Source organism: Ranitomeya imitator, chromosome 7, assembly GCF_032444005.1.
Source record: "Ranitomeya imitator isolate aRanImi1 chromosome 7, aRanImi1.pri, whole genome shotgun sequence".
Taxonomy (NCBI): Eukaryota; Metazoa; Chordata; class Amphibia; order Anura; family Dendrobatidae; genus Ranitomeya; species Ranitomeya imitator.
The window spans coordinates 25,580,655-25,605,789 of record NC_091288.1 but is presented as its reverse complement, the minus strand read 5'-3'; the positions used below and the strand labels follow the sequence as shown (position 1 = coordinate 25,605,789).

Below are 25,135 nucleotides of genomic sequence, written 5' to 3'. Positions count from 1 at the left end.
TCTCCACACACGGCCCCGTCACCTGATGCCCCCCTCTCCACACACATCCCCATCACCTGATGCCCCCTCTCCACACACGGCCCCGTCACCTGATGCCCCCCTCTCCACACACGGCCCCGTCACCTGATGCCCCCTCTCCACACACGTCCCCATCACCTGATGCCCCCTCTCCACACACGGCCCCGTCACCTGATGCCCCTTCTCCACACACGGCCCTGACACCTGATGCCCCCTCTCCACACACGGCCCCGTCACCTGATGCCCCCCTCTCCACACACGTCCCCATCACCTGATGCCCCCTCTCCACACACGGCCCCGTCACCTGATGCCCCTTCTCCACACACGGCCCCGACACCTGATGCGCCCTCTCCACACACGGCCCCGACACCTGATGCCCCTTCTCCACACACGGCCCCGTCACCTGATGCCCCCTCTCCACACACGTCCCCGACACTTGATGCCCCCTCTCCACACACGGCCCTGACACCTGATGACCCCTCTCCACACACGGCCCGTCACCTGATGACCCTTCTCCACACTCTGCCTGACACCTGATGCCACCCTCTTCACACTTGGCCCCGACACCTGATGACCCCTCTCCACACTCGGCCCCATCACCTGATGCCCCCTCTCTTGGCCCGGTCACCTGATGCCCCCCTCTCCACACTCGGCCCCGACACCTGATGCCCCCTCTCCACACACAGCTCGTCACCTGATGCCCCCCTCTCTCGGCCCTGACACCTGATGCCCCCTCTCTCGGCCCTGTCACCTGATGCCCCCTCTCTCGGCCCTGTCACCTGATGCCCCCTCTCTCGGCCCTGTCACCCTCGGTCGGTGACACCTGCCCACCACCCTGTTGCCCACCTAGAGCCCTTCACGTCCTCCCCTGTGGGTGCAGCAGCCATCACTGCCCGCTCGCCAGGTGCCCTCAGCCTGACACCTGCTGGTCCTGCCCCCAGCCCCTCACCAGGGCAGCCCCTGCAGCAGAGTTGTGCCCCCCACTCACCAGCTCTGGCAGTGTGGTCTCCGGCCTCCTCAGCACACAGGCTGGTGGTGCGGCTCCTGAGGTGGGCTCCGGGGGGCTCCTGTCCCTCTCAGTGTGCGGCCCAGGCCCGGAGAGCGCTGCCCCCTCCCCCCCGGGTCAGCCCGACCCGCATCTAGCTGGGAGGCGGAGGGCAGCTGTCCCTCTCACACCCGCAGCCCCGGACGGAACGCGGCAGCCCTCGGCACCCCCACTCCGGCTCCCCGGGCAGCTCCTGCTTCCCTGGCTCCTTAGGAGAAAGATGGGAGTTTTCCAACTGCGCATGTCCGGGCCAAAGCGTAGGAGGCGGGGACCCACAGTGCACCGCGCCGAGGAGATCCCGGAAGTGACGATATTCCGGATGTCGACCTGACTCTGTCTCCAGGGTAACGGGTGTAGGGGGCGGAGTCGGAACAAGTTGTCATCACGTGGTTGATGCTGAGCAGCGGGAGCTCGGGAGATCCTGTCAGGAGGTGAGCGGTCGCTGCCCCGTGAGAACGAGGACTATTCTCTCCGTTGTGTTCATTCTCTCCGCTGCAGTGAAGCATGAGCAAAAGGAAGAGCAAGGAGAAGAGCCTCCCCATTGGAGAATGCATTTCACAGGTAAATGTGCGCTTAAAGGGGCATCGTGCAGAAAAGCATGGCTTCTTTCATACAAGGACAGCGCCACCCCTGCCCTCAGGCTGTGTGTGGTACTGCAGCTACATCAGTTGCGCTGACCTGCAGTTTCATGGACAGGGGAGGCGCTGTTTTTGAAGGGGAGCAGCCATGGTGGGCTTTTTCATCACATGCAGCCCCTTAATGGGGTTACTTCCATTTTAATGTGTCTTGTCGGAAAATGCTGCTAAATAGAAGCCATTCTGCAATGTACTGATGGTTAAAATTTACATCCGATCTTAATATATTGACCCTTTTCTTTTGTTTACATCTCGTTGCCTTGGCGACCGACCACCGCTTCTAGACAGCAGAACATGCACAGCTCTTACAAGCTCTTTTCTATTGAGCTTATAAACACTGCTTTGAATCCGTCCGGGGTCGCTGGAGCGGCGCTATTATCTCCTAACCCCAGTGCAGTGTTTACAAGAGAGACAGCAGCAGTGGTCGGTCTCTTAGGCAACGAGCTGTAAGCTAAAGAGAAGTGTTAATATCTTAAGAATGGTTGAAAATGTTAATAAGTGGTAAATTGTAAAAGGAATTGTTTTTACAAGGACTATCTGACGATATGCCCGCCTGTTTGCTGCCCGCTGGGGTATCCGGGAGCGCCCATCTGCCCTTCCTCCACACCTTGATGGGATGGTACCAATGGGTTACATGGGGCCCATTCCAGACAATTTAATGTTACCTTGTGCTATATTATTATTATCTGTTTCTACTATTTAGCGCAGTACTGTGGCATTGCAGGATACAGCAGTTGGCTTCTGTCCCCATATGGAGAAAAAAATAAAACAATATGTAAAGAAATAAATACACTTTTAATAATACAAATTGTTTTGCTTATTTTATCACCTAGTTCTTCTGCAGTTAAAAATAAATAAATGAATAAAAAGGCCATTTGCTATTGCTGCTCTAGCCATGAGCGTCTGCGCGATCCCATCCCCGAGCGTCTGCGCGGTCCCATCCCCGAGCGTCTGCGCCGTCCCATCCCCGAGCGTGTGCGCGGTCCCATCCCCGAGCGTGTGCGCGGTCCCATCCCTGAGCGTGTGCGCGGTCCCATCCCCGAGCGTGTGCGCCGTCCCAGCCGCGAGCGTCTGCACCGTCCCTATCAATTTTTTTTTTTTAGTTCTAGTATTTATATAAGTCCTAGTCTGCAAAATGAAATAAATTGAATATTCAAAAAGAAAGAAAAATGGCTCAACTTTCTAGTAATCTATACAATCTGGTGATGATTTGTGTTGTACAAGTTAGTTGTATAGTTTGTGTTTGTAATATTTGTCCATTACACACTTTAGGTACAAGCTCATCCCTGAGCGTGTGCGCCGTCCCAGCCGCGAGCGTCTGCGCGTTCCCATCCCCGAGCGTCTGCGCGTTCCCATCCCCGAGCGTCTGCGCGTTCCCATCCCCGAGCGTCTGCGCGTTCCCATCCCCGAGCGTCTGCGCGTTCCCATCCCCGAGCGTCTGCGCGTTCCCATCCCCGAGCGTCTGCGCGTTCCCATCCCCGAGCGTCTGCGCGTTCCCATCCCCGAGCGTCTGCGCGTTCCCATCCCCGAGCGTCTGCGCGTTCCCATCCCCGAGCGTCTGCGCGTTCCCATCCCCGAGCGTCTGCGCGTTCCCATCCCCGAGCGTCTGCGCGTTCCCATCCCCGAGCGTCTGCGCGTTCCCATCCCCGAGCGTCTGCGCGTTCCCATCCCCGAGCGTCTGCGCGTTCCCATCCCCGAGCGTCTGCGCGTTCCCATCCCCGAGCGTCTGCGCGTTCCCATCCTCGAGCGTCTGCGCGTTCCCATCCCCGAGCGTCTGCGCGTTCCCATCCCCGAGCGTCTGCGCGTTCCCATCCTCGAGCGTCTGCGCGTTCCCATCCTCGAGCGTCTGCGCGTTCCCATCCTCGAGCGTCTGCGCGTTCCCATCCTCGAGCGTCTGCGCGTTCCCATCCTCGAGCGTCTGCGCGTTCCCATCCTCGAGCGTCTGCGCGTTCCCATCCCCGAGCTTCTGCGCCGTCCCATCCCCGAGCTTCTGCGCCGTCCCATCCCCGAGCTTCTGCGCCGTCCCATCCCCGAGCGTGTGCGCCGTCCCATCCCCGAGCGTGTGCGCCGCCCCATCCCCGAGCGTGTGCGCCGTCCCATCCCCGAGCGTGTGCGCCGCCCCATCCCCGAGCGTGTGCGCCGTCCCATCCCCGAGCGTGTGCGCCGTCCCATCCCCGAGCGTGTGCGCCGTCCCATCCCCGAGCGTGTGCGCCGTCCCATCCCCGAGCATGTGCGCCGTCCCATCCCCGAGCTTCTGCGCCGTCCCATCCCCGAGCTTCTGCGCCGTCCCATCCCCGAGCTTCTGCACCGTCCCTATCAAATTTTTTTTTTTAGTTCTAGTATTTATATAAGTCTTAGTCTGCAAAATGAAATAAATTGAATATTCAAAAAGAAAGAAAAATGGCTGAAACTTTCTAGTAATCCATACAATCTGGTGATGATTTGTGTTGTACAAGTTAGTTGTATAGTTTATGTTTGTAATATTTGTCCATTACACACTTTAGGTACAAGCTCATCTACGGCAGAGACTTCTGCAGCAAGGCCGTCCTGGCAAGAGATGTGGGGTGGAGGCTCAGCACAAGTAAGTTGATCATTTTTATTATTATTTTTATAGCGCCATTTATTCCATGGTGCTTTACATGTGAGGAGAGGTATACATAATAAAAAAATAAGTACAATAATCTTAATCAATACAAGATACGACTGGTACAGGAGGAGTGAGGACCCTGCCCGCGAGGGCTCACAATCTACAAGGGATGGGTGAGGATACAGTAGGTGAGGGTAGAGCTGGTCATGCAGCGGTTTGGTCGATCCGTGGTTACTGCAGGTTGTAAGCTTGTCGGAAGAGGTGGGTCTTCAGGTTCTTTTTGAAGGTTTCGATGGTAGGTGAGAGTCTGATATGTTGGGGTAGAGGGTTCCAGAGTAGGGGTGATGCGCGAGAGAAATCTTGTATGGGATTGTGTGAAGAGGAGATAAGAGGGAAGTAGAGAAGGAGATCTTGTGAGGATCGGAGGTTGTGTGCCGGTAAGTACCGGGAGACGAGGTCACAGATGTATGGAGGGGACAGGTTGTGGATGGCTTTGTATGTCATGGTTAGGCTTTTGAACTGGAGTCTCTGGGCATCATAAAAATCAATGTGACTCCAGATCCGGTTGGCATTCTCAGACAACACACGGACTCATAGGGTTTCATTGATTCGTACATGTGTTTTAAAATGTGATCTCTTCGTGCGATTCGTGTTTTGTCCTGTTCTCGGTTTAAACGGTGCTTTGGTACAGGAACGGATTGGGGTAAAATGGTTTAACCTCCACCCTAACATTGAAAAGTCACTATATATGTCCTGTATAGAAACCCTGACTGGCGTCCTTCGTTTAACATCCCCCTCCACCATCCCACACTGCCTCTTCCACTGAGAACGGCGTTCCAGTCCTGCATCCAAGATGGCCGCAGCAGGGTAATTCTGAACCACGCCTCCACAGCGCAGGTATAGATAAGTATCATCACTGCACGCCCCGCTCCTCTGCGGCGGTCTTGTGTGTAGGAGGACCAGAACGTCAGTCTTAGCAGAGGAGACCACTGGAGGCACACAGAGGACACCAGGATAACTTCAGGCTAAAAGAGTACCAATCGCAGTGTTAAGGGGCGATGCATTACCCAAGGAGGCCCAAATATAGAAGCTGTGCACAAGGTTGATTTATAAAACCGTCTGCCCCACAAATGCACCTTCATTTTTGTACATTGCACCAGTGTTTTGGATGCATTTTCGACATTGACAGGTGTCAAATCACCTGCAGGGCTGCAGTGAGGCCGACAACGCTGCAGCCAATAACTGAGCGCAGCGGCTAGGGCTGTCAGCTCTGGCTGAACTCTGGTATTGACATGACATCAGCTAAAGACCATACGGATGCTAGAGCGGCGGCAAAGACCCAGCGCTGGTCCCGGGGAGGGTGATTAAACACATTTGTTTTATTTTTAACAAATTGTAGACAGGAAGGTTTCTGAAACTGGAAAACTTCTTTAAGTCTGCAGTCTGAAAGCCTTGAAAGTAAAGTATTTCAAATCCCCTGCTAACTTCAGGCTGTGAGTCGTCTGTGGTCGGCACTAGACTGCTGCAAGCGATTTTGGATAATTAAGTTTGTTTTGCAAAAAGTAAAGAGCAGAAAGATTTACTAATCATCCTGAGTGCAGTTTCACCTGTAATATTCTTTTTCTTGGGTCATCTCTCAACTATGTGAAGGGAAAAAAAAATCCTTCTCCTTGTGTGAAGGACGCATTCTCATGTTCCGCACAGGACTCTTCAACCTCATCGTGTCTTTATTGTGCGCTCCCACATGAGTCAAGCGGCGGCTCGGCTGTCAGAAGTCAGACAGAAGCCTCTTCTCTGATGACTGCCGCAGCTCGTCTTCTTCTCTTCACTCCCTGCTATTTCCAGACTGAGCCGCTCGTCCTTTGTTATTATAATTTCAGGCACTTGGTTGAGCTTCTGAAGAGAACAGTGATTCATGGGGAGAGTAACTCTGCGCTGATCATCGGTCCCAGGGGATCGGGGAAGAGTATGGTAAGATTACTTATCTTCTTCGCTGCGGGGCCGCTACTCGTGTGTCTGCATTCATATGTTATAATGTGTATGTATAATGCTTGTGGCTGCTGCATACACCCCAACCTAAGCCATGTTTTTTTTTTTTTCTCCTCTACGCTCTCATCTATATTATTAGATCAGGTGGGCACTCCCTACAAATACTGATACCCCAATCTGACCCAACATAACAAAGCTTGTCTACGTCCCATGAAAAACGGAAATAAAGATGTCAAACAGCTGCAGTCAAAATTATTCAAGTCCCATTGCCAATTAAGTTTTTTAACAAAACTTGCAAACTTTCTGCTGTTTGAATTAAAAACAAATTAAATGTCTCAAGACCACTAATATCACGAGAGTTTTTTCCAAATTCAGCACAAATTAGCACTTTTACAGACCTGCAGTCTCTGAATTATTTACACCTTCATGATGGGAGTCTTTAAGAGTTAGTAGAGCCCCTCTGGTTGTTACGACCTGCTGCGATCATTATTTATTGCCAGACACCAGCTTCTGGCAGCGTTCCTGAGGAATCTCAGCCTACTCCTCATGTCAAGAATCTTTCAGTAGTTGCTTCAAAAATCAAACCTTGGTGGACTTTGAGGTATGTTTGGAATCATTGTCCTGTTAAACATCCAATGGCACCTAGGCTTCAGCTTCCTCACAGTAGGCATGAGGTTCCTAGGGTTTCTTGATACATAATTCAATCCCGCTTGCACTCCACACTCTGCAGGTTTCCTATGCCAGAGAAATCAATGCCGCCTCAGAATATTGCCAAGCCACCACCATGCTTTGCTATAGGCATCACCAAGCCACCGCTGTGCTTGATTGTGGGCAGTACCAAGCTTCCACCATGCTTCACTGTAGGCATCACCAAGCCTCTGCCGTCTTTCTCAGTAGGCAGGGTGTTCATGCTTCCATCTCCAGACATGCCTCTGATCCACAGTCACAAAAAGTTATTGCTTTGTTTCATAGCTCCATAGAACAGAATCACAAAACATCTGTCTTATTTATATGGTTTGAACATATTGGATCTGACTTACCTTGTGATTTTGGGTCAGTAGAGGTGACGTCTTGGTGTTTGGGAATGGAGACTTTCTGCGTTTAGTATGTGCCTTACCCAATATCTAATAGGCCGTTATCCAGCGTGGTGCACTACACGTAATAGTGCACTATTAAAGAAGCCTTTTTTATGTGCGTTCGGAAAACTCAGATTCCATCTACCTCCGGGATGACAGGTCTGTGAACGGACGGTTCACATGTAGCCAAGAACATGGAGTTTGTATGTTCTCTCCACTTTCCTCCCACACCCCGAAGACATGCTGAAAATTTAGATTGAGCCCCATTGGGGACAGTAAGTGATGACATGTCTGTACAGCGCTGCGGAGCATGTTGGCGCTATATAAGCTACATGTATTTATAAATTAACATAACCTGTGTGATGCCTTTCAGCTCTTACACGACGCTCTAGAAGAAATATTTGCAGTTAAAGAAATAAAGGAAAATGCTCTGCAGGTCCAGTTGAATGGTAAGTGACTGGATCCACTCACCTCCATGCCGCTCTGCTCAGCCGTACTGGCCTTATACATGTGTCCTGTAGTAGTAATAATTAGTGGAGTTTATTCATTGCAACTTGTTTTCTTTTTTCTTTTAAGGGCTTTTACAGACTAACGACAAGATTGCTTTGAAGGAAATTACCAGACAGTTAAACCTGGAGAACGTAGTTGGAGACAGAGTATTTGTGAGTACTTTCTGTCTCCTGGCGGCTGCTCGCTTTGTCTCCTGACGCAGAAAGAGGCTTTTTTTTTTTTTTTTTTTTTGCAGACACACTCCTCAGTGTTTAAAGGCTTATAAACCATTTTATGGTTCATTATTGTATGGATCTGTAATGCAACACTTATGGAGATCTATGGGATCCATGCTGTACCTGTGTAGTCCTCAGATTTTAGACAAGGTTGGATGGCCGACAGCTATGTCTCATGACTCTCCCATATACAGGAGCGCTCTCCGCGGAGAGCTCCTGTGTTCTCTGAGAGAGAGCCGCTGGCAGACATCTCTTGTGGTTTCTTATGAATGGGATCGACAGTCCGAAATATGATTTTAACTCCCACTGACAAATATGCGGGCCACCATACACATTAGATTGTCGACCAAACCCATCAGTATTGGTGGGTCCTTCTGACGTTTGACTAATGTTAGTGGGGGGCTTAATCCACTGGAGAAACATTCATCTGACAGCGGATCTGCCTGGAGGAAAGGATTGGTTACTTTAGTTGTTATTGCCTGATGAGGGAGAGTCAGGAGGATCCCATACACATCGTGTGGTTGGGTGGTCCTGCCAAAAATTGGTAAGTTCATTGACTATAATCTAATGATTATGGGGGTTTAAAGGGATTGTCAAGTTACTAGGTATTAACGTTAGATCATCAATATCAGATCTTCGGGGGTCCGATACTTGACACAACGACCGATCAGCTGTTCTTAGTTTCAGCCTGAAGACAACACATGGAACAGAGTTGCACTGTGCAGCTGCTACATACTGCAGGACAGCTCCTATTCTCATCTCCTGACCAGACAACGCCTTACAGAAGGTTATGACATGATTTATTACAGATTATCAATGCTTGCAGGAAAGAATAAAGACAGGGCACTAGAGTGACTTAAACTGCAGCCATTATGGGCAATATTTAGCATTCAATATCTGACGGCAGCCTTAGACCTGCAGAGTGCAAGTACAATGGCGCAGGATTAAAGCCAACGACCAAGCAACACAGATGTTCGACATTTTGGCATCACTGTGTTATAGAGTGTCCAATATAGAAATAATATTTTTACATATTTTTTTTTTAGGATGTTTAGGATCCATTTCTCTTGACCATATCGCTTTCACAAAGAGCGTCACTGGTGGGGTTTATTAGGACTGGCTTACTTCACACTGATTTTCATAAAATGCATGCTGGTGTGAGATGTGCATTCTTCTTGCTGTATGTGCGTCAGCCTACAGTTAGTGTTTGTTTGCACATTAAGTTGCGCCACTTTTCCTGCATAAACTGTAGTAAACTTTGTTGGGCTGCATGTGGACCATCCCCTTTCTGCTAAGCTCCACTCACTTTTTAGAAAAGTTCTGTGAGTGGCAGTAAAAATACTCACATAATGGCCTTTTTTTTTTTTTTTTTATGTCCGTCCGACCTGTTCTGTCCTGCATTACACTGAAGACCTGTGATTGTACTGAGTAATTATAGCGCTATGCCCGGGCTATGTATTCGTTAATTACATGTTGTCACTATTCACACGCTCAGTTTTGTGTAGGTGACAAGTTATTCCCGGCAGGTCCGTGGTGCTTGGCGCTGCCGTGGGCTCACACTGGAGCTTGTTCTGTTTCTTCTCTGTAGATTATCGCTGTTGCATAACTCTTTTTTTTATGTGCTTTATTCCCGGCAGGGCAGCATTTCAGAAAATCTTTCTTTTTTACTTGAAGCACTAAAAACAGGTAAATGAGTGTTATATGTAACATCTGCTGAATACCTACAACAATTATATGCTGTTTTTCTTTCTTTTTTTTTAACCTATTTTCACCGTCAGGGCTGTGTCAATATAGTGTCTCAAAAAATGGATTTGCAAATATCTTCAAATAGGAAGAGACCTTGAACTAAACGTCTGTGGATTTCGGTCGGATTATAGACCAAGATGCGCGTCGTTGGCGGGCGTGACAGCCACATAGAAATATAGGAAGCTATCCTGCTCCGGTCAGGAGACCCGCGGCCAGTCCGTGATCATCCTGAGATCTATGAACGTTTGCTTGAGCCCTTAAAGTCAATATCGACCCTATGAGAAGCCTTATCACATGACTTGGGATAAAGGTACCTTCACACTCAGCAACTTTACAACGAGAACGACAACGATCCGTGACGTTGCAGCATCCTGGATAGCGATCTCGTTGTGTTTGACACGCAGCAGCGATCTGGATCCCGCTGTGCCATCGCTGGTCGGAGCTAGAAGTCCAGAACTTTTATTTGGTCGTCAGGTCGGTGTGTATCGTCGTGTTTGACATCAAAAGCAACGATGCCAGCAATGTTTTACATGGAGCTAACAACAAGCTACAACGATAAGTGAGTCGCCGTTACGTCACTGGATCGCTCCTGCATCATTCTGGAGCTGCTGTGTTTGACGTCTCTACAGCGACGCTGCAGCGATCGGCTCGTTGTCTATATCGCTGCAGCGTTGCCGAGTGTGACGGTACCTTTAGAAACCAAACCAGATTCTCTATTTGCAGACTCATGTCTCTGGGTGTTTGCTCCTCATCAGTGCAAAGCAGGAGGTCTGATTTGGCTGGGCGAGAGGCCTCTGACAGAGGTCTAAGGGGAAACAATTCTCCTTATGCTTTGTGGCTGTATTTGATCCTATCCTGTTATGTTTCCAGGTGACCGCACAAGCAGCTGCCCGTTGTTATTCATATTGGATGAGTTTGACCTGTTTGCCCATCATAAGAACCAGACGCTGCTGTATAACCTCTTTGACATAGCGCAATCAGCTCAGGCACCTCTGGCGGTCATTGGGCTCACGTGTCGATTGGTGAGTGTGCACATCATGCTTTCTGTTGGGATCTTACTGCATAACTACAAATTACCTGCCCGGCTATCTCCCAATAATAATTTTACTTCTATAGCACCAACATATTAGTTTACTAATCACATGATGATCAGACCTTACAGAGTAACACATACTTCAACAATTCACAAAAAGAGTGAGGCCCCTGCTCGCAAGAGCTTACAATTTATGAACAAATAGTGGGGGCACAAAGGGTAAAAAAAAAAAAAAAAAAAACGCTTGACGTGTACAGTCCAGCCATAAATAGCAGTAGTCCCAAAATGCAGCATGAATCGGTCACCAGCCCTTTAAGTGGAAGCCGCTCCCGAGAACCTCAGCAATAGGTGGATTTTGCCAAAAGAAGACATTCAGCGCCAACTGGTGGCTAGGAGAGTTGTCGATCAGACATGTCTGATTTCGGACTGCTGATCGCATGGTTCTCGCAGCGATAAGCCGCCAGATGACATCTCCATCGGCGGCTTGCTCATAGGGAACTACGGGAGCGCTCGGCTGAATGATCGCTCCTATGTATGACCGTGTTGGCTGAGATAGCGGTCAGCTGAATTATCCGCCGACAGCCATCTGATGTGTATGGCCCATGGCTGTAATAATGGACTGTGCTGATATCTTGCAGGATGTCCTGGAGCTTCTGGAGAAGAGGGTGAAATCTCGCTTCTCCCACAGACAGATTCATCTACTGAACTCCTTCAGTTTCTCAGACTACCAGGAAGTTTTTGAAGATCTTCTCTCTCTGGCTCCCGGATTTCCAGAAACGCAATTTGAAGAGCAATGGAATTCAAATCTTCAGGTAAGAAGACTAAGGCTGTGTTCACACTTTGTTTTTGCTGCTTTTTTTTTAATGCAAACTTTAAGCTGCACGTTGCAGTACTAGCAGAAGTTATGAGATTTCAGAAATTTAGAAGGATGTAAATAAGCTTGAACAATGGTTGAATAATAGAATGGTATCTAACAGGGAGAAATGCAGGATTCTACATCTGGGCAAGAAAATCGAAAATTACATCTACAGAATGGGAGGAATAGAACTAAGCAACAGTACTTGTGAAAAAGACTTAGGTATACTAATAGATCACAGACTGCACATGAGTCAACAGTGTGATGCAGCAGCAAAAAAGGCGAACACAGTTCTAGGATGTATTAAGAGAAGCATAGAGTCTAGATCACGTGAAGTCATTATCCTCCTCTACTCCTCCTTGGTCAGGCCTCATCTGGAATACCGTGTTCAGATCTGGGCACCACATTTTAAAAAAGACATTGAAAAACTGGAGCAAGTTCAGAGAAGAGCGACCAGGATGGTTGAGCGGACTGCAAACTATGTCCTGCAAAGAACGGTTAAAGGATCTGGGAATGTTTAGCTTGCAAAAAAGAAGGCCAAGAGGAGACTTAATAGCTGTCTACAAATATCTGAAGGGCTGTCACAGTGTAGAGGGATCATCATTATTCTCATTCGCACATGGAAACACGAGAAGCAATGGAATGAAACTGAAAGGGAGAAGATACAGATTAGATATTAGAAAAAACATTGACAGTGAGGGTGATCAATGAGTGGAACAGGCGGCCACGAAAGGTGGTGAGTTCTCCTTCAATGGAAGTCTTCAGAGGCTGGACAGACATCTGTCTGAGATGGTTTAGCGAATCCTGCATTGAGCAGGGGGTTGGACACGATGACCCCGGAGGACCCTTCCAACTCTAACATTCTAGGATTCATGCACACACATTGTTTTTTTTCCTGACTGAATTGGAAAACTGCTGCAGCATGTCACTTTTTTCACCATTTTTCACCCATAGGCTACGTTCATATATTGCTTTTTTTCGCAGGGCAGCTAAAACCTGCTCTCTTGGCAGTAAAGAAGGTGTTTACAAAAAGCAGGTTTTGCTGTGTCTTGTTATCTCTTGTGCATGCTGATGAAGTTTAGCGCCCCCCAAAATCAGGATGCAACTTCCTTAAGGTTTTTTGCATCAAAAAACGCAGCAAAAACCTGATACCGGTGTTTTTTTACTGCATTTTTGCACTTATCCATTACTTTCTATGGGTGAAAAAACGCTGAAAGAAGTGATATTCTGCAGTTTTCAAAAACGCAGCAGTTTTCCAAATCCGTTTGGGAAAAAAAAAACCAATATGTGTGCATGAGATTTCTGAAAACACATAGCTTTTGCTGATACTATAAAACGCAGCTTAAAGTTTGCATTGAAAAAATGCGGCAAAATCGCAACATGTAAACCTAGAAAGCAATGAGTAAGTGCAAAAATGCAGGTATCAGTTTTTGCTGTGTTTTTGTTGCAAAAACCTAAGGACGTTGCATCATGATTTTTTGGAGGGCACTAAACTTTAACAGCATGCACAAGAGACGGTAAAAACGCAGCAAAACCTGCTTTTTGTAAGCAGCTTCTTTACTGCCAAGAGAGCAGGTTTGAAAAAAATGCAGCAAAAGTGCAAGGTGTGAATATAGCCTTAGACTTGTCCACCCTTAACTTTTCTAGAAAGGTCGTAAAGTGAGATGATTTGGCATAATACCATCTCAATAATACAATCTCGTTAAAAAAAAACAAATATAGAAACATGAGAACTTGCTGCTGCCATCAGTCACCATCCATCCAGCCATCCAGTAAAAAAAAAAAGTGTACTTTTTTTTTTTTTTTAACATTGTCCGGGACTTTGATCTTGATCACCTGTCCTTAGGATAACTCATCAATATTACACCAGTTAGGGTCCGACAGCGTTTGAATAGCACGACTTTGTACATTGTGTGGCTGCCGTTTCCATTGAAGTGAGGGTGAGACGAGCACCAGTACCCGAGTACGTCCACTACACAATATATGGCACCTATGCTGTCTGGCTCCTGTGAACTGTATATAGCTGGTGACCACGAGACCTATCAGCAGATGATTTGTGGGGGTACAAAAGCTCCAACCCCACCCCCCTGACCTGACATGGATGACCAAAGTACTGGACAACTGCTTCAACGTGGCAACTTATTATGGGTCATAACGGCATCAATCTAGCCATTTATTAGACAAGCACGTTTTCTAAATCTGACCTATACAAAGTAAGGAAGGACCGATCTGTAATATGTGAATCTCGTGCTCTTGTATAGATCACATCAACCCGACAAAACCTTCCCCTGGGTCCTGTGTAATCTGTCGCAGGTCCTGTGTAATCTGTCGCAGGTCCTGTGTAATCTGTCGCAGGTCCTGTGTAATCTGTCGCAGGTCCTGTGTAATCTGTCGCAGGTCCTGTGTAATCTGTCGCAGGTCCTACATAATCTGTCGCAGGTCCTACATAATCTGTCGCAGGTCCTACATAATCTGTCGCAGGTCCTGTGTAATCTGTCGCAGGTCCTGCTGCAGTTACTTTGTCCATCGTCCACTTGATGTCTGTAGCCATTTTCTTGCCTCAAAGTTGATGTTTACATGCATGGCACAAGACCACGTGAATGACAGACGTTATGTGTGACGCCCCAATTAATACATTGGTAGTCAGACTGCCCAATTTCCAAGAAGCATGATGGAGGAAATACTGCAGAATTTTTATTTCATGGGTATTTACTAAAACTGACAGGAGAGCTGACAACTGACTCCGTAACTATTATTATCTAATGAAAAGTTCTGTATTTATTATGTGTTTTTAAATGTTTTGCTATTTCAACATCACTGCTTGCTGTACACATAAAATGTAAAAACCCGCATCTATCCCGATACCCGTGACAATTGCATCCAGTCTAGACAATAGTCCGTGAGCTAAATCATCAGCTGTACAAAAACTGACAGCTCCTGTGCCTGACTGTCTACACCGTTTACATTGTGATCACATACCGTGATCCTGTATCCATTGTCATTATCTCTGCTTGCTGTCGTTCAGTCCTGCTCATGTGATGGTCACATAGCTCTGATAACTGTACTGTTACGAGCCCTACACCTGCATCCTGTAATGAGACCCAACAATTGCTGTCTGTGGGGATAGATGATAAAAGTTACAGCAAGCAGAGATCATGAAAACAGCAATGAACTGAAACTACTGTAAGTATATAGGAACATTATGCAATTTTTCAGTAAACCAATGATAACGTGACGTCCCCTGTAAAACATTGTGACTTGTCTCTGCATGCTGCACAGAACCGGTGTGTGAGCCTGTCCTTGTATATGTGGTGAGTATGGGACGTTTCTTATTTTTTAATCACATCTCCTGTGACTTGGTAAATAGTTTATGTTTTTAGCTCAAACTAGTTATCCAACTTCCGAAAAAGTGAAAGAAAAAAAAGCTTGTGTTAACAAAATAAAAAAATTATATGTATATTTGTATACAGCCCTTGTGTTCCAGCTGCCATGCTGAGTGGTCACATTACTGATGTTACCGCACAGCGCTGCATCCGGATATTGCAGAGTCGGGCAGCGTCCTGGGATGGATTTACGGCAGCCCCATTTGGACTCGGCTATTGCAGAATATTCTGCTTCTTTGTTTTCGCAGGATGTTTTGGGTCATTGTCCATCTGTGCTGTGAAGCGTCGTCCAATCACCACTGTTTTCCAGGACGTCCCCCTGACAGCACATTGGAGGACGTCCTCCTCCTCCTTGCAGGGACAGGAAACACAACACGAGAGGTTAAAAGGTCCCACTCCACCCCCTTTTCCTCAGTGTTTTTCCTGTCCCTGCATGGAGGGACACACGAGAGGATACAGCGCTATACAAGCGGGAAGACTCACCAGTCCGGAGGGCTCGGGGGATTGTGCGGCTAACGCCAATATCCTTTCCCCGCATCATTAAGCCCCAGGCAGAAACTTCCCGGTGGGGAGTCCCTCTGCCAAAAGACCAGTCGAGCGGACGAGCTCCTGGGTCGAACCGCTTCCTCCCGGTGGGGGGCTCTCGGTTCGGGCGCCAGGAGAAGAGGCGCCGCAAGAGGTCCGGCGGCAGCAGCGTGCGTTCCACTGAGTGGAACGCGGAAGTAGGTTTGTTAGACCGAGTGCAGTACGTCCGGTGTCAGGCGCAGGTAAGGTGACGTCACATCCGGGGACGGGGCCATCTCGGCGTGCGTTCCACCTGGTGGAACGCGGAAGTAGGCAGCTTTAAGGGCGCAAGGCTCTGGGCACTCGCATATGGTTATCCAGCGCTTCCTCTGGTAGGAGAGCGCCGGAGTGTATCCCTGGAGAATATTTGCTGCAGGACAAACGTGCGAGCAGTCTGCTGCGGACATGCCGGAGACCAAGGGTGAGTGCAGCAGACGCTGCTATATCCCTTTGATACATATGGGAGCATATGAGATCATGTACTGATAGTAGTATTTCTCCACAGAGGATATGGAGAACAGGAATGAGGAGATAGGGGTAAGTGCGCAATGCGCAGAGTACTCAAATATACGCCTGCACACACTGAGCCGTTCTTGTCCTTATGCTTACATTTAGGATAAAGAGGCCAGTCAAGCTCCCCTCCCTCAGACTAAAAGGTCTGGCAAGTCATTGACTAAATCTAAGAGGTGCTCTCTATGTAACGCAAAACTTTCAGAAGCATACAAAAAGGATCTGTGCAGCTCTTGTATTAAGAAAATTGTCAGAGAAGAACAACCATCAATGTTGTCCGAAATGAGGAATATAATCCGGGAGGAGGTCCAGAATTCCTTAGCTTCAATGTCACAACGGGAAGTGTACAGTCCGGGCCCGGCTCGTAAAAGACCAAGGAAAGATCCAGAACAGGAGGTTCAGGATGGTTCATCGGAGGCGGAATCAGAATATAGAGGTTCTGATCAAGAAGAAGGAGAACTGCCAGTAGAAGAACAAGAAGGGAAGAGGTACTACTTTCCAGTTGAAGAAACAGAAGAACTGGTCCAGGCGGTCAGACGTACTATGCAGGTGAAAGAAGATCCACAGCCGAGATCTAGACAAGATCAGATGTTCGGAGGGCTCACATATCAGGAACGGACGGTGTTCCCGGTGAGTGAACACATACGTAAGATGATCTCGCAAGAATGGAAAGATGCGGAACGAAGATTGGTGATGTCCAGAGAGTTTAAAAATCGTCTTCCGTTTGATTCAGAAGAGATCAAGACATGGGAAGAGATTCCGAAGGTAGATGTCCCTTTAGCCAAGGTGGCAAAGAAAACATCAATACCTTTCGAAGATTCATCTAGTCTTAAGGATGCAATGGATCGCAAGGCGGATATCCTTTTACGTCGAGCCTGGGAGACTTCAGCAGCTTTAATAAAAACCAACATCGCAGCTACTTCTGTAGCGAGATCCATGTTCCTGTGGATGGAACAGCTGGAAGAACATTTAATTAATAAGACTTCACGGGCGGATATAATTGCTTCTCTGCCTATCATTAAGTCAGCCACGGCCTTTATGGCAGATACATCAGCTGAATCTGTGAGATTTGCGGCTAGAAATAGCTCCTTGTCCAATGCAACACGAAGGGCTATTTGGCTTAGATCTTGGTCGGGGGATAATGCATCCAAAAATAAATTATGCGCCATTCCATTTTCAGGTTCCAGAATATTTGGTCAGGCTTTAGATGACATCCTAGAGTCAGCAGCTGATAGTAAAAGAGGGTTTCCCGAGGATAAACCCAAGAAGTTTCAGCCCTTTCGGAGGAGGCCTCTCCCCCCTCCCCCTCCCCCCCCGCAGATTTCCAGAGTATAGAGAACAATGGAGATCAGGTAGAGGATCCTTTAGGAGTTCCTACGCTCAGAATAGAAGGGGTAGGAATTCCTTGTTCGGTTCTGGCTATAGACCAAGGAAACAATGACGCCATAGGAATAGGCGGGAGATTAAGTTTCTTCCTCAAACAATGGAGTCAGATCTCAGACAACGATTATGTCCTCAAGATAATCTCAGAAGGTTACAGAATAGAGTTAATATCCCGCGTACCTCAGAGGTGGATCTTACCAACAATGTTAGCCAAAGATTCCCCTATGTTTCTAGACCTACAAAAACTGTTCGACTCCGGGGTTATAGTTCGGGTTCCTACTCCAGAAATAGGTACAGGTCACTATTCCTCTCTTTTTTCTATTCCAAAACCGTCAGGGGAATCCCGTACAATAATAAATTTAAAACCTCTGAACGTTTTCGTCAAATACAAACGGTTCAGAATGGAGTCGATCAGGTCCATCATTCATCTTATAAACAAAGATTCGGTAATGTGCACTCTCGATCTGAAGAGTGCGTATTATCAGGTCCCGATACATCTCTCTTCTCAGGAGCTTCTGAGATTCTCGGTAAGTCTCTCGGACATGACCTGCCACTTCCAATTTCAATGCCTCCCTTTCGGTCTAGCATCCGCCCCAAGAATTTTCACCAAATTGGTAGCAGAGGTGGTGGCTTTCTTAAGAAATCAAGGAATAACAATAATTCCATACTTAGACGATTTTCTGGTTGTGGCACGTTCAAGGGCCATTCTGCTACAACACAGAGATCGGGTCATAGCAGTATTAGAGGAAATAGGATGGGTGGTCAACAGAAAAAAGTCACATTTAAAGCCAGAATCCCAGAAGATATTTCTAGGAGTACTCTTGGATTCTACAACCAGGCAGTCCTTCTTACCAAGGGACAAACGAACCTCATTAAAAAAGATGATCTTAGAATTCCAAAGAAGTCCAGTGACGATAAGAGCAGCTATGAAAGTCTTGGGGAAGATGACCGCATGCATTCCGTGTGTCAGATGGGCTCAGGCTCACTCAAGGCCTTTACAAGAACAGATACTCATGGTATGGGATCGACGTCGTTCCACATTAGACAAGAGGCTAGAGCTATCAATGAAGACAAGAAGATCACTACGATGGTGGATCCAGGACTACAATCTAAAAAAGGGCATCCCTTGGATATCAACCCCTTGTGTGATAATCACCACAGATGCAAGTCAGTGGGGATGGGGAGCGCACCTAGAAGGAAAATTCTTTCAGGACAAGTGGCCCGAGGAGATCAGTCAGATGTCGTCAAATTACAGAGAATTATACGCAGTCTGGGAAGCTCTCAGAAGAAACCGTTCATGCCTAAAGGACAAACATGTAAAAATCCTATCCGACAATGTAACAGCGGTATCCTTTTTGAGGCATCAAGGAGGTTCCAAACACAAAGCGCTTCAAAGTCTAGCGCAGAGAATATTTGCCTGGGCAGAAGACGTTGTCTTATCTATAACAGCAGTGCATCTAGAAGGGTCACAGAACATACTAGCCGACTATCTAAGCAGAAAGAAAGTTTCTCCAACCGAATGGGAACTAAGTCAAGAAATGTTCCAAATTCTTTGCCACCGTTGGGGAACGCCCAGGATAGATTTATTCGCCACAAGGAAAAATTCAAAGGTTCCCAGATTTTATTCCCTCAACCCTCTAGACATGCCGGAAGCAGTCGACGCCTTAAGTCAAGCATGGAGCGAACCTCTGTCTTACGCATTTCCACCAATAGCACTTATTCCAATAGTGCTCAGGAAGATTCAGGAAGACCAGGCAACAGTGCTGACAATTGTACCATTCTGGCCAAAGAGAAGTTGGTTCCCATTGTTGGGGGCCATGGCATCGGGAGACCCTATCATGCTCCCGTTATGGAAGGATATAATTCATCAAGGGCCTGTTTTACACCAAAACCCGGAGAGACTGCATCTATCAGCATGGATCCTGAGAGGGACATCTTGAAATCCAGAGGTCTTTCAGATGAAGTAATTACAACCATCCAGGCTAGTAGGAAGCCTGTCACCTCAGCCATCTACCACAAGATCTGGAAAAAATTTTGTATGGGAAGTGGCGGGTCAGCTGTGATTCCGGGGGTCTTGGATGTTCCTAGAGTCTTAAAATTCTTACAGGCAGGCTTTGACTTGGGGCTCAGGCCAGGTACAATAAAAGTCCAGATCTCGGCCCTTAGTACTTTTCTGGATTATCCATTAGCTTCCCATCCCTGGATAATCAGATTTGTGAGGGCTATCCAAAGATTACGGCCTACCTTGAGACAGGTAGCTCCCACTTGGGACTTAAATTTAGTCCTTAGGGCTCTATGTAAAGATCCCTATTCTCTAGAGGAGGACATGCCTATTTCAGTTCGTACCTGGAAGACGGCCTTCCTAGTAGCGATTACTACAGCTAAACGCGTAGGGGAAATTCAGGCTCTATCAATTAAGGATCCATATCTTCAAGTCAGAGAGGATCATATAATCCTAAAATTAGACCCAGCTTTTATCCCAAAAATAGCTTCAGCAAAAAATCGAGATCAGGAAATAATTTTACCTTCCTTTTGTGAGAACCCTTCTAATGAAAAAGAACAGGCTTTACACTCCCTGGATGTTAGGCAGGCAGTATTAAACTATCTAGAGGCCACTAGCTCCTGGAGGAAGGATTCTAATCTTTTTATCCTATTTGGAGGTAAGAATAAAGGTAAAAAAGCTTCCAAGGCGTCTATAGCTAGATGGATTACTACTATAATTTCAAAAGCCTACGCATCAGAAGGGATAGCGTGCCCAACAGGGATTAAAGCTCACTCTACTAGGGCTGTTTCAGCATCATGGGCTGAGCGAGCAGGAGCGTCACTAGATCAGATTTGCAAGGCAGCAACTTGGGCCAGAGTAAACACGTTCTGTAAGCACTATAAGCTAGACGTAGTAGCAGCTCAGCAGACTTCTTATGGGAGGAAAGTTCTCCAAGCAGTTGTCCCACCCTAAACGTAGTTTTCTTTGGTATTCTCCAATGTGCTGTCAGGGGGACGTCCTGGAAAATGGGTATTATTACCTACCGATAATTCGGTTTCCAGGAGTCCATCCTGACAGCACCGTTATTTCCCCCCCTATGTATGCCAGTTCATATGCTGTAATATGTTTGGTTAATAAAGTTTTCAAAAGTATATCTATCCATGGTGTGGTACTTGTCAAAACACTGAGGAAAAGGGGGTGGAGTGGGACCTTTTAACCTCTCGTGTTGTGTTTCCTGTCCCTGCAAGGAGGAGGAGGACGTCCTCCAATGTGCTGTCAGGATGGACTCCTGGAAACCGAATTATCGGTAGGTAATAATACCCATTTTCTTCCTTGGACATCCAAGCTTTTTTTTGAGTTTCCAAGCTCACCAGTGCTCTCATTTTTTAGATTGTACCTGGTAATTTGGCCACTCCTCACATTTCTGCTCTGATGGTCTGTTCCACTTCCATTGCGAGCTCCTTTGACTGCATGTTGTGGGTTCACAGCAACAGCTTCCAAATGTAAATTCCACACCTGGAATCGGATCCAGACCTTTTACCTGCTTAACTGATAATGGATTAATGAGAAAAATGCCCATTAAAGAGATTTCAAGATAACTGTCCAGTTACTTTTGGTCCCTTTTAAAAAGACGCAGCTAAAATACCAAAACGCACACATATATTGCCCAGCCACGTAGTATATTGCCCAGCCACGTAGTATATTGCCCAGCCACGTAGTATATTGCCCAGCCACGTAGTATATTGCCCAGCCACGTAGTATATTGCCCAGTCACGTAGTATATTGCCCAGTCACGTAGTATATTGCACAGCCACGTAGTATACAGCACAGAACCATGTAGTATACAGACTTAAAATAAAACATAAACATATACTCACCTTCCGAAGGCCCTTTGAAGTCCTGGCTCTGTGTGCGGTGCATGCGGCAACTTCCATTCCCAGGGTTGGTATGAGCGCAGGACCTGTGATGACGTCGCGGTCACATGACCGTGACGTCATGGCAGGTCCTTCTCCCTTACCACCGGAACCTGCCGCTTGCATGGAGCGGTCACCGGAGTGTCGCGAGGTGCTGGAAAGGCGGCGGTAGGTGAGTAATATGATGATTTTTTTATTTATTTTTTTTATTTTTAACATTAGATCTTTTTACTATTGACCCTGCATAGGCAGCATCAATGGTAAAAACTTGGTCACACAGGGTTAATAGCGGCGGTAATGGAGTGAGTTACCCGCGGCATAACGCGGTCTGTTACCGCTGGCATTAACCCTGTGTGAGCCGTGACTGCGGGGAGTATGGAGCGGGCGCCGGGCAGTGACTGCAGGGGAGTAGGGAGGGACTAATCAGACTGTGGCCGTCGTTGATTGGTCGCGGCAGCCATGACAGGCAGCTGGCGAGACCAATCAGCGGCTTGGATTCCATGACAGACAGAGGCCACGACCAATGAATATCTGTGACAGACAGAAAGACGGAAGTGACCCTTAGACAATCATATAGTGTAATATATATATATAGATAGATACAGATATAATGTGCATATATCTTTATAGCTTACAAAATGTTTTTTGTGATTTTCTGACCCTATCTGCTGTTCCTCAGACTCTTCTGGAAAACAAGACAGTGGAAGATGTTCTTCTGAAGCAGTTTAACGCGTCTAAGGATATCCGATCCCTGCAGATGCTACTGGTCAGTACCTTTTGATTTTGTCGTGGTATCCGAGCATGATCGGGTGCAACTTTGGCATGGTTGAAAAATATGTTTGAGTCCTCGCGCCTTCATGTCAACAAGCAGGCAATCCTTGCATATGTTTTGGCTGTCGAACAGCTGAGAGACATGCAGCCGTGGAGACTTGAACATATTTTTTGAGCACACTGAAGTCACTCAGTTAGCACCCGAGCATGCTCAGATAACACCTTATCCGAGTACGTTCGCTCATCAGATCAGCAAGGACCTTCTAATAAGTCAGTGGGGTCCACCTGGCTCTGTGCCAGAACAGTCCCCGGCCTTCAGCTCTTAATAGCGATGGCCTCCGTAAGCCAGAATTTACTCATCAGATTTTTTTTTCGACACGTTTCCAGACGTTCTGATGCAGAGAAATGGTGAAGACTAAAAATGTGACAAATCGATGAGTTTTGCCCAGCGGGTCGGCGTGCAGGTCTCTGCATTCAGGCAGCTGTTATAAGTGACTTGCGTCTTGTACGTACGCTCACCGTATGTGATCTGCCTTACAGCTATTGACCCTGTGTCGTGTTAATGTGTCTCATCCTCACCTGAACGCTGCCGACTTTGTGGAAGCTTATAGACTCCGCAGCATGGACTCCAAAGCCAACATCCTGCACGGTGAGTCCCATCAGGTCCGATAATCCCCAGTACTGAGAGAGGTCACGGACGCCCTCTGTTGGTGCGGCCAGGAACTGCAGGATTACTTCTATGTAGAAATGTATTCATTTTGGAAATGACACCGACGTCCTCTGTCCTCAGGCCTCTCTGTTCTGGAAATGTGTCTGGTGATCGCCATGAAACACCTGCAAGATATTTATAGTGGGGAGCCCTTCAATTTCCAGATGGTTCACAATGGTAAGATCTGTGATTACCTCCGGTCTTATGACAGTGCGTTTTACCAATTCACCAGATGTTTTTTGTTTTTGTCCGCTTTTTTTGCTTTTAGCCCCTTTTTACGTCTTTGTTTTGTTACATCACGTCTTTAGGTAACTGAGGCACCTTGATGTTCTGTTGCTTCCAAAGTGCCGATGTGCCATCACTATCACCCGCAGGCGGACCGCCATAATTCACAGCTTCACTTTAGGGGGCGCTGCTGGCAGGATCGTACTTTCCGTTCCTGGCAAATAATCTTTTCAGTGCCCATATCAAGGTCGAGTGCATCACTGTGCGATCATGCTCCTTTCACACACACCATTTTTTTTAATTTTTTTATTGAGCCACAACAAGTAGTCAATCCAACAAGAAGAAGAACTTTAAAATTCCTTCTCTGAATCCACTTTGGAGCATGGCACCCCCCACCCTTCCAAAAAAAAAAAAAACCTGCAGCATGTTTTGTTAAAAAAATGTGGGTGAACAACCCGCAGAGGTTAAAAAGAAATGTTAAAAAAAAAAATCTGGAACTAAAATTTGTTCAGTACACAACTTTTAACCCCTCGATGTGGACAATTTTATTTTTTTTTTCTCCACTTGTAAGAGCCATAGATTGTGATTCCGTGGAACATAGGATGTGTACGGGGCTTCCTTTTTTTTGTGGAACGAGTTGTAGTTTTCATTGATACCAATAATTTTGTCATATAATGTACTTAATTGGGGAAATAAATTCCACCCCATCTGTAATTTTTTTTAACAAAAATGTTTCATTTTTTTGCTATTTATGTTTTTCTTTAAATCAATTTCCTATTATTTTTTTTTTAAACTTTTTAGATTTTTCTACATGGAAAAGGAAACCCATCCTCTCTTCTAGTTTCCAACCTCTTAAATGCTGCTGTCGCGATGGACAATGACATCTAAGAGGTTGATTGCCGCAGTTACTCCGGAGCGCTCCCATAACGCAGGACGATCTCGTGACGTTGTTTGTAACCTAGTCTGCGGCCGTTGATTGGATTCAGCGCTCACACGATATAATGAAGGTCACAACACTGGGAGCGGAGAATCTTCTATGTTCTTCTGGGCACATTTGAGTCATTGAATAGGGGATTGTAAAGGTTAACCCGTGTAAGCACACTCCTATTCTTGTCAATACATCTTGTATTTGTTTTTTTTCCCCCCAGAATTTCAGAAGTTTGTTCAAAGAAAATCTCATTCTGTCTACAATTTTGAAACCCCCGTCGTCCTGAAGGTGAGAACTTCGTAATAACTTTTAGAAATTAATTTGATTTTCCCATTTCATTACTGGCAGATTTTAGTATCTGCTCGTACTGAACACACTGCCCTCTGCTGGACACAGTGCGAACTGTCTCACTTCTCTACAAAATAGTTATGTTACATTCTAGATCCGAGCCCCCCGCTCCGATCACTTTGTACCCCCGGCTGCAGTAACCTAGTGGTGCTAAGACGGCTCCTGAATTCTTACTATTTATGCGTTCTTGCTTATGATTATTGAAAGGGAATGGAGCATCAGGATGGCTCTGATCACATCAACTTGTAAAAACCTAACATTGACCTGAAATGTCCATAGGATGGTGCCCACCACACAATTACCTCTGAAGTTGTGCCAGCATCACCCACTGTACTGTCATTTACTTGTATTTAGCAGCCACCACATCTGAGGCCATTTATCCTCAGCGCTGGGTAGCAGCAATGTAGACCTATGAGCTCTGGTGTGGGGGCACACATCACGTACAGGACAGCGCCGCTTTATTAATCTCTATATTTTCAGGCTTTTGAGCATCTCCATCAGTTGGAGCTGATTAAACCAATGGAAGGTCTGTCCGTCCGCACGCAGAAGGAATACAGACTGATGAAGTTACTTCTAGATAACAGCCAAATATCAGAAGCCCTTCAGAAATACCCCAATTGCCCCACAGACGTAAGGCAGTGGGCAATGTCCTCTTTGAGTTAAATGTCTTAAGTTTTTTTATATGTATAAAATGGTATATGAAAGGC

The 25,135-nt window shown here is 46.9% G+C and overlaps 2 protein-coding genes across 2 annotated transcripts in view; one reads left to right on the top strand and one right to left on the bottom strand.

The window, feature by feature from the left end:
- MBD5 (methyl-CpG binding domain protein 5) overlaps positions 1 to 1,299 on the bottom strand; it is a 48,008-nt gene extending 46,709 nt beyond the window's left edge. The window contains exon 1 of the mRNA XM_069732891.1: positions 1,007 to 1,299. The gene's annotated coding sequence lies outside the window, so the exon portion shown is untranslated. The remainder of the gene's footprint in view (positions 1 to 1,006) is intronic.
- Positions 1,300 to 1,428: 129 nt separating this feature from the next.
- ORC4 (origin recognition complex subunit 4) lies at positions 1,429 to 25,135 on the top strand. The gene is made up of 13 exons (XM_069732890.1): positions 1,429 to 1,624; positions 4,203 to 4,279; positions 6,166 to 6,256; positions 7,724 to 7,799; positions 7,927 to 8,012; positions 9,713 to 9,761; positions 10,692 to 10,843; positions 11,493 to 11,666; positions 22,127 to 22,213; positions 22,759 to 22,867; positions 23,009 to 23,104; positions 24,301 to 24,368; positions 24,909 to 25,135. Exons 1-13 carry the CDS (start codon positions 1,568 to 1,570, stop codon positions 25,089 to 25,091), a joined length of 1,305 nt encoding a protein of 434 aa, XP_069588991.1. The 5' UTR covers positions 1,429 to 1,567; the 3' UTR covers positions 25,092 to 25,135.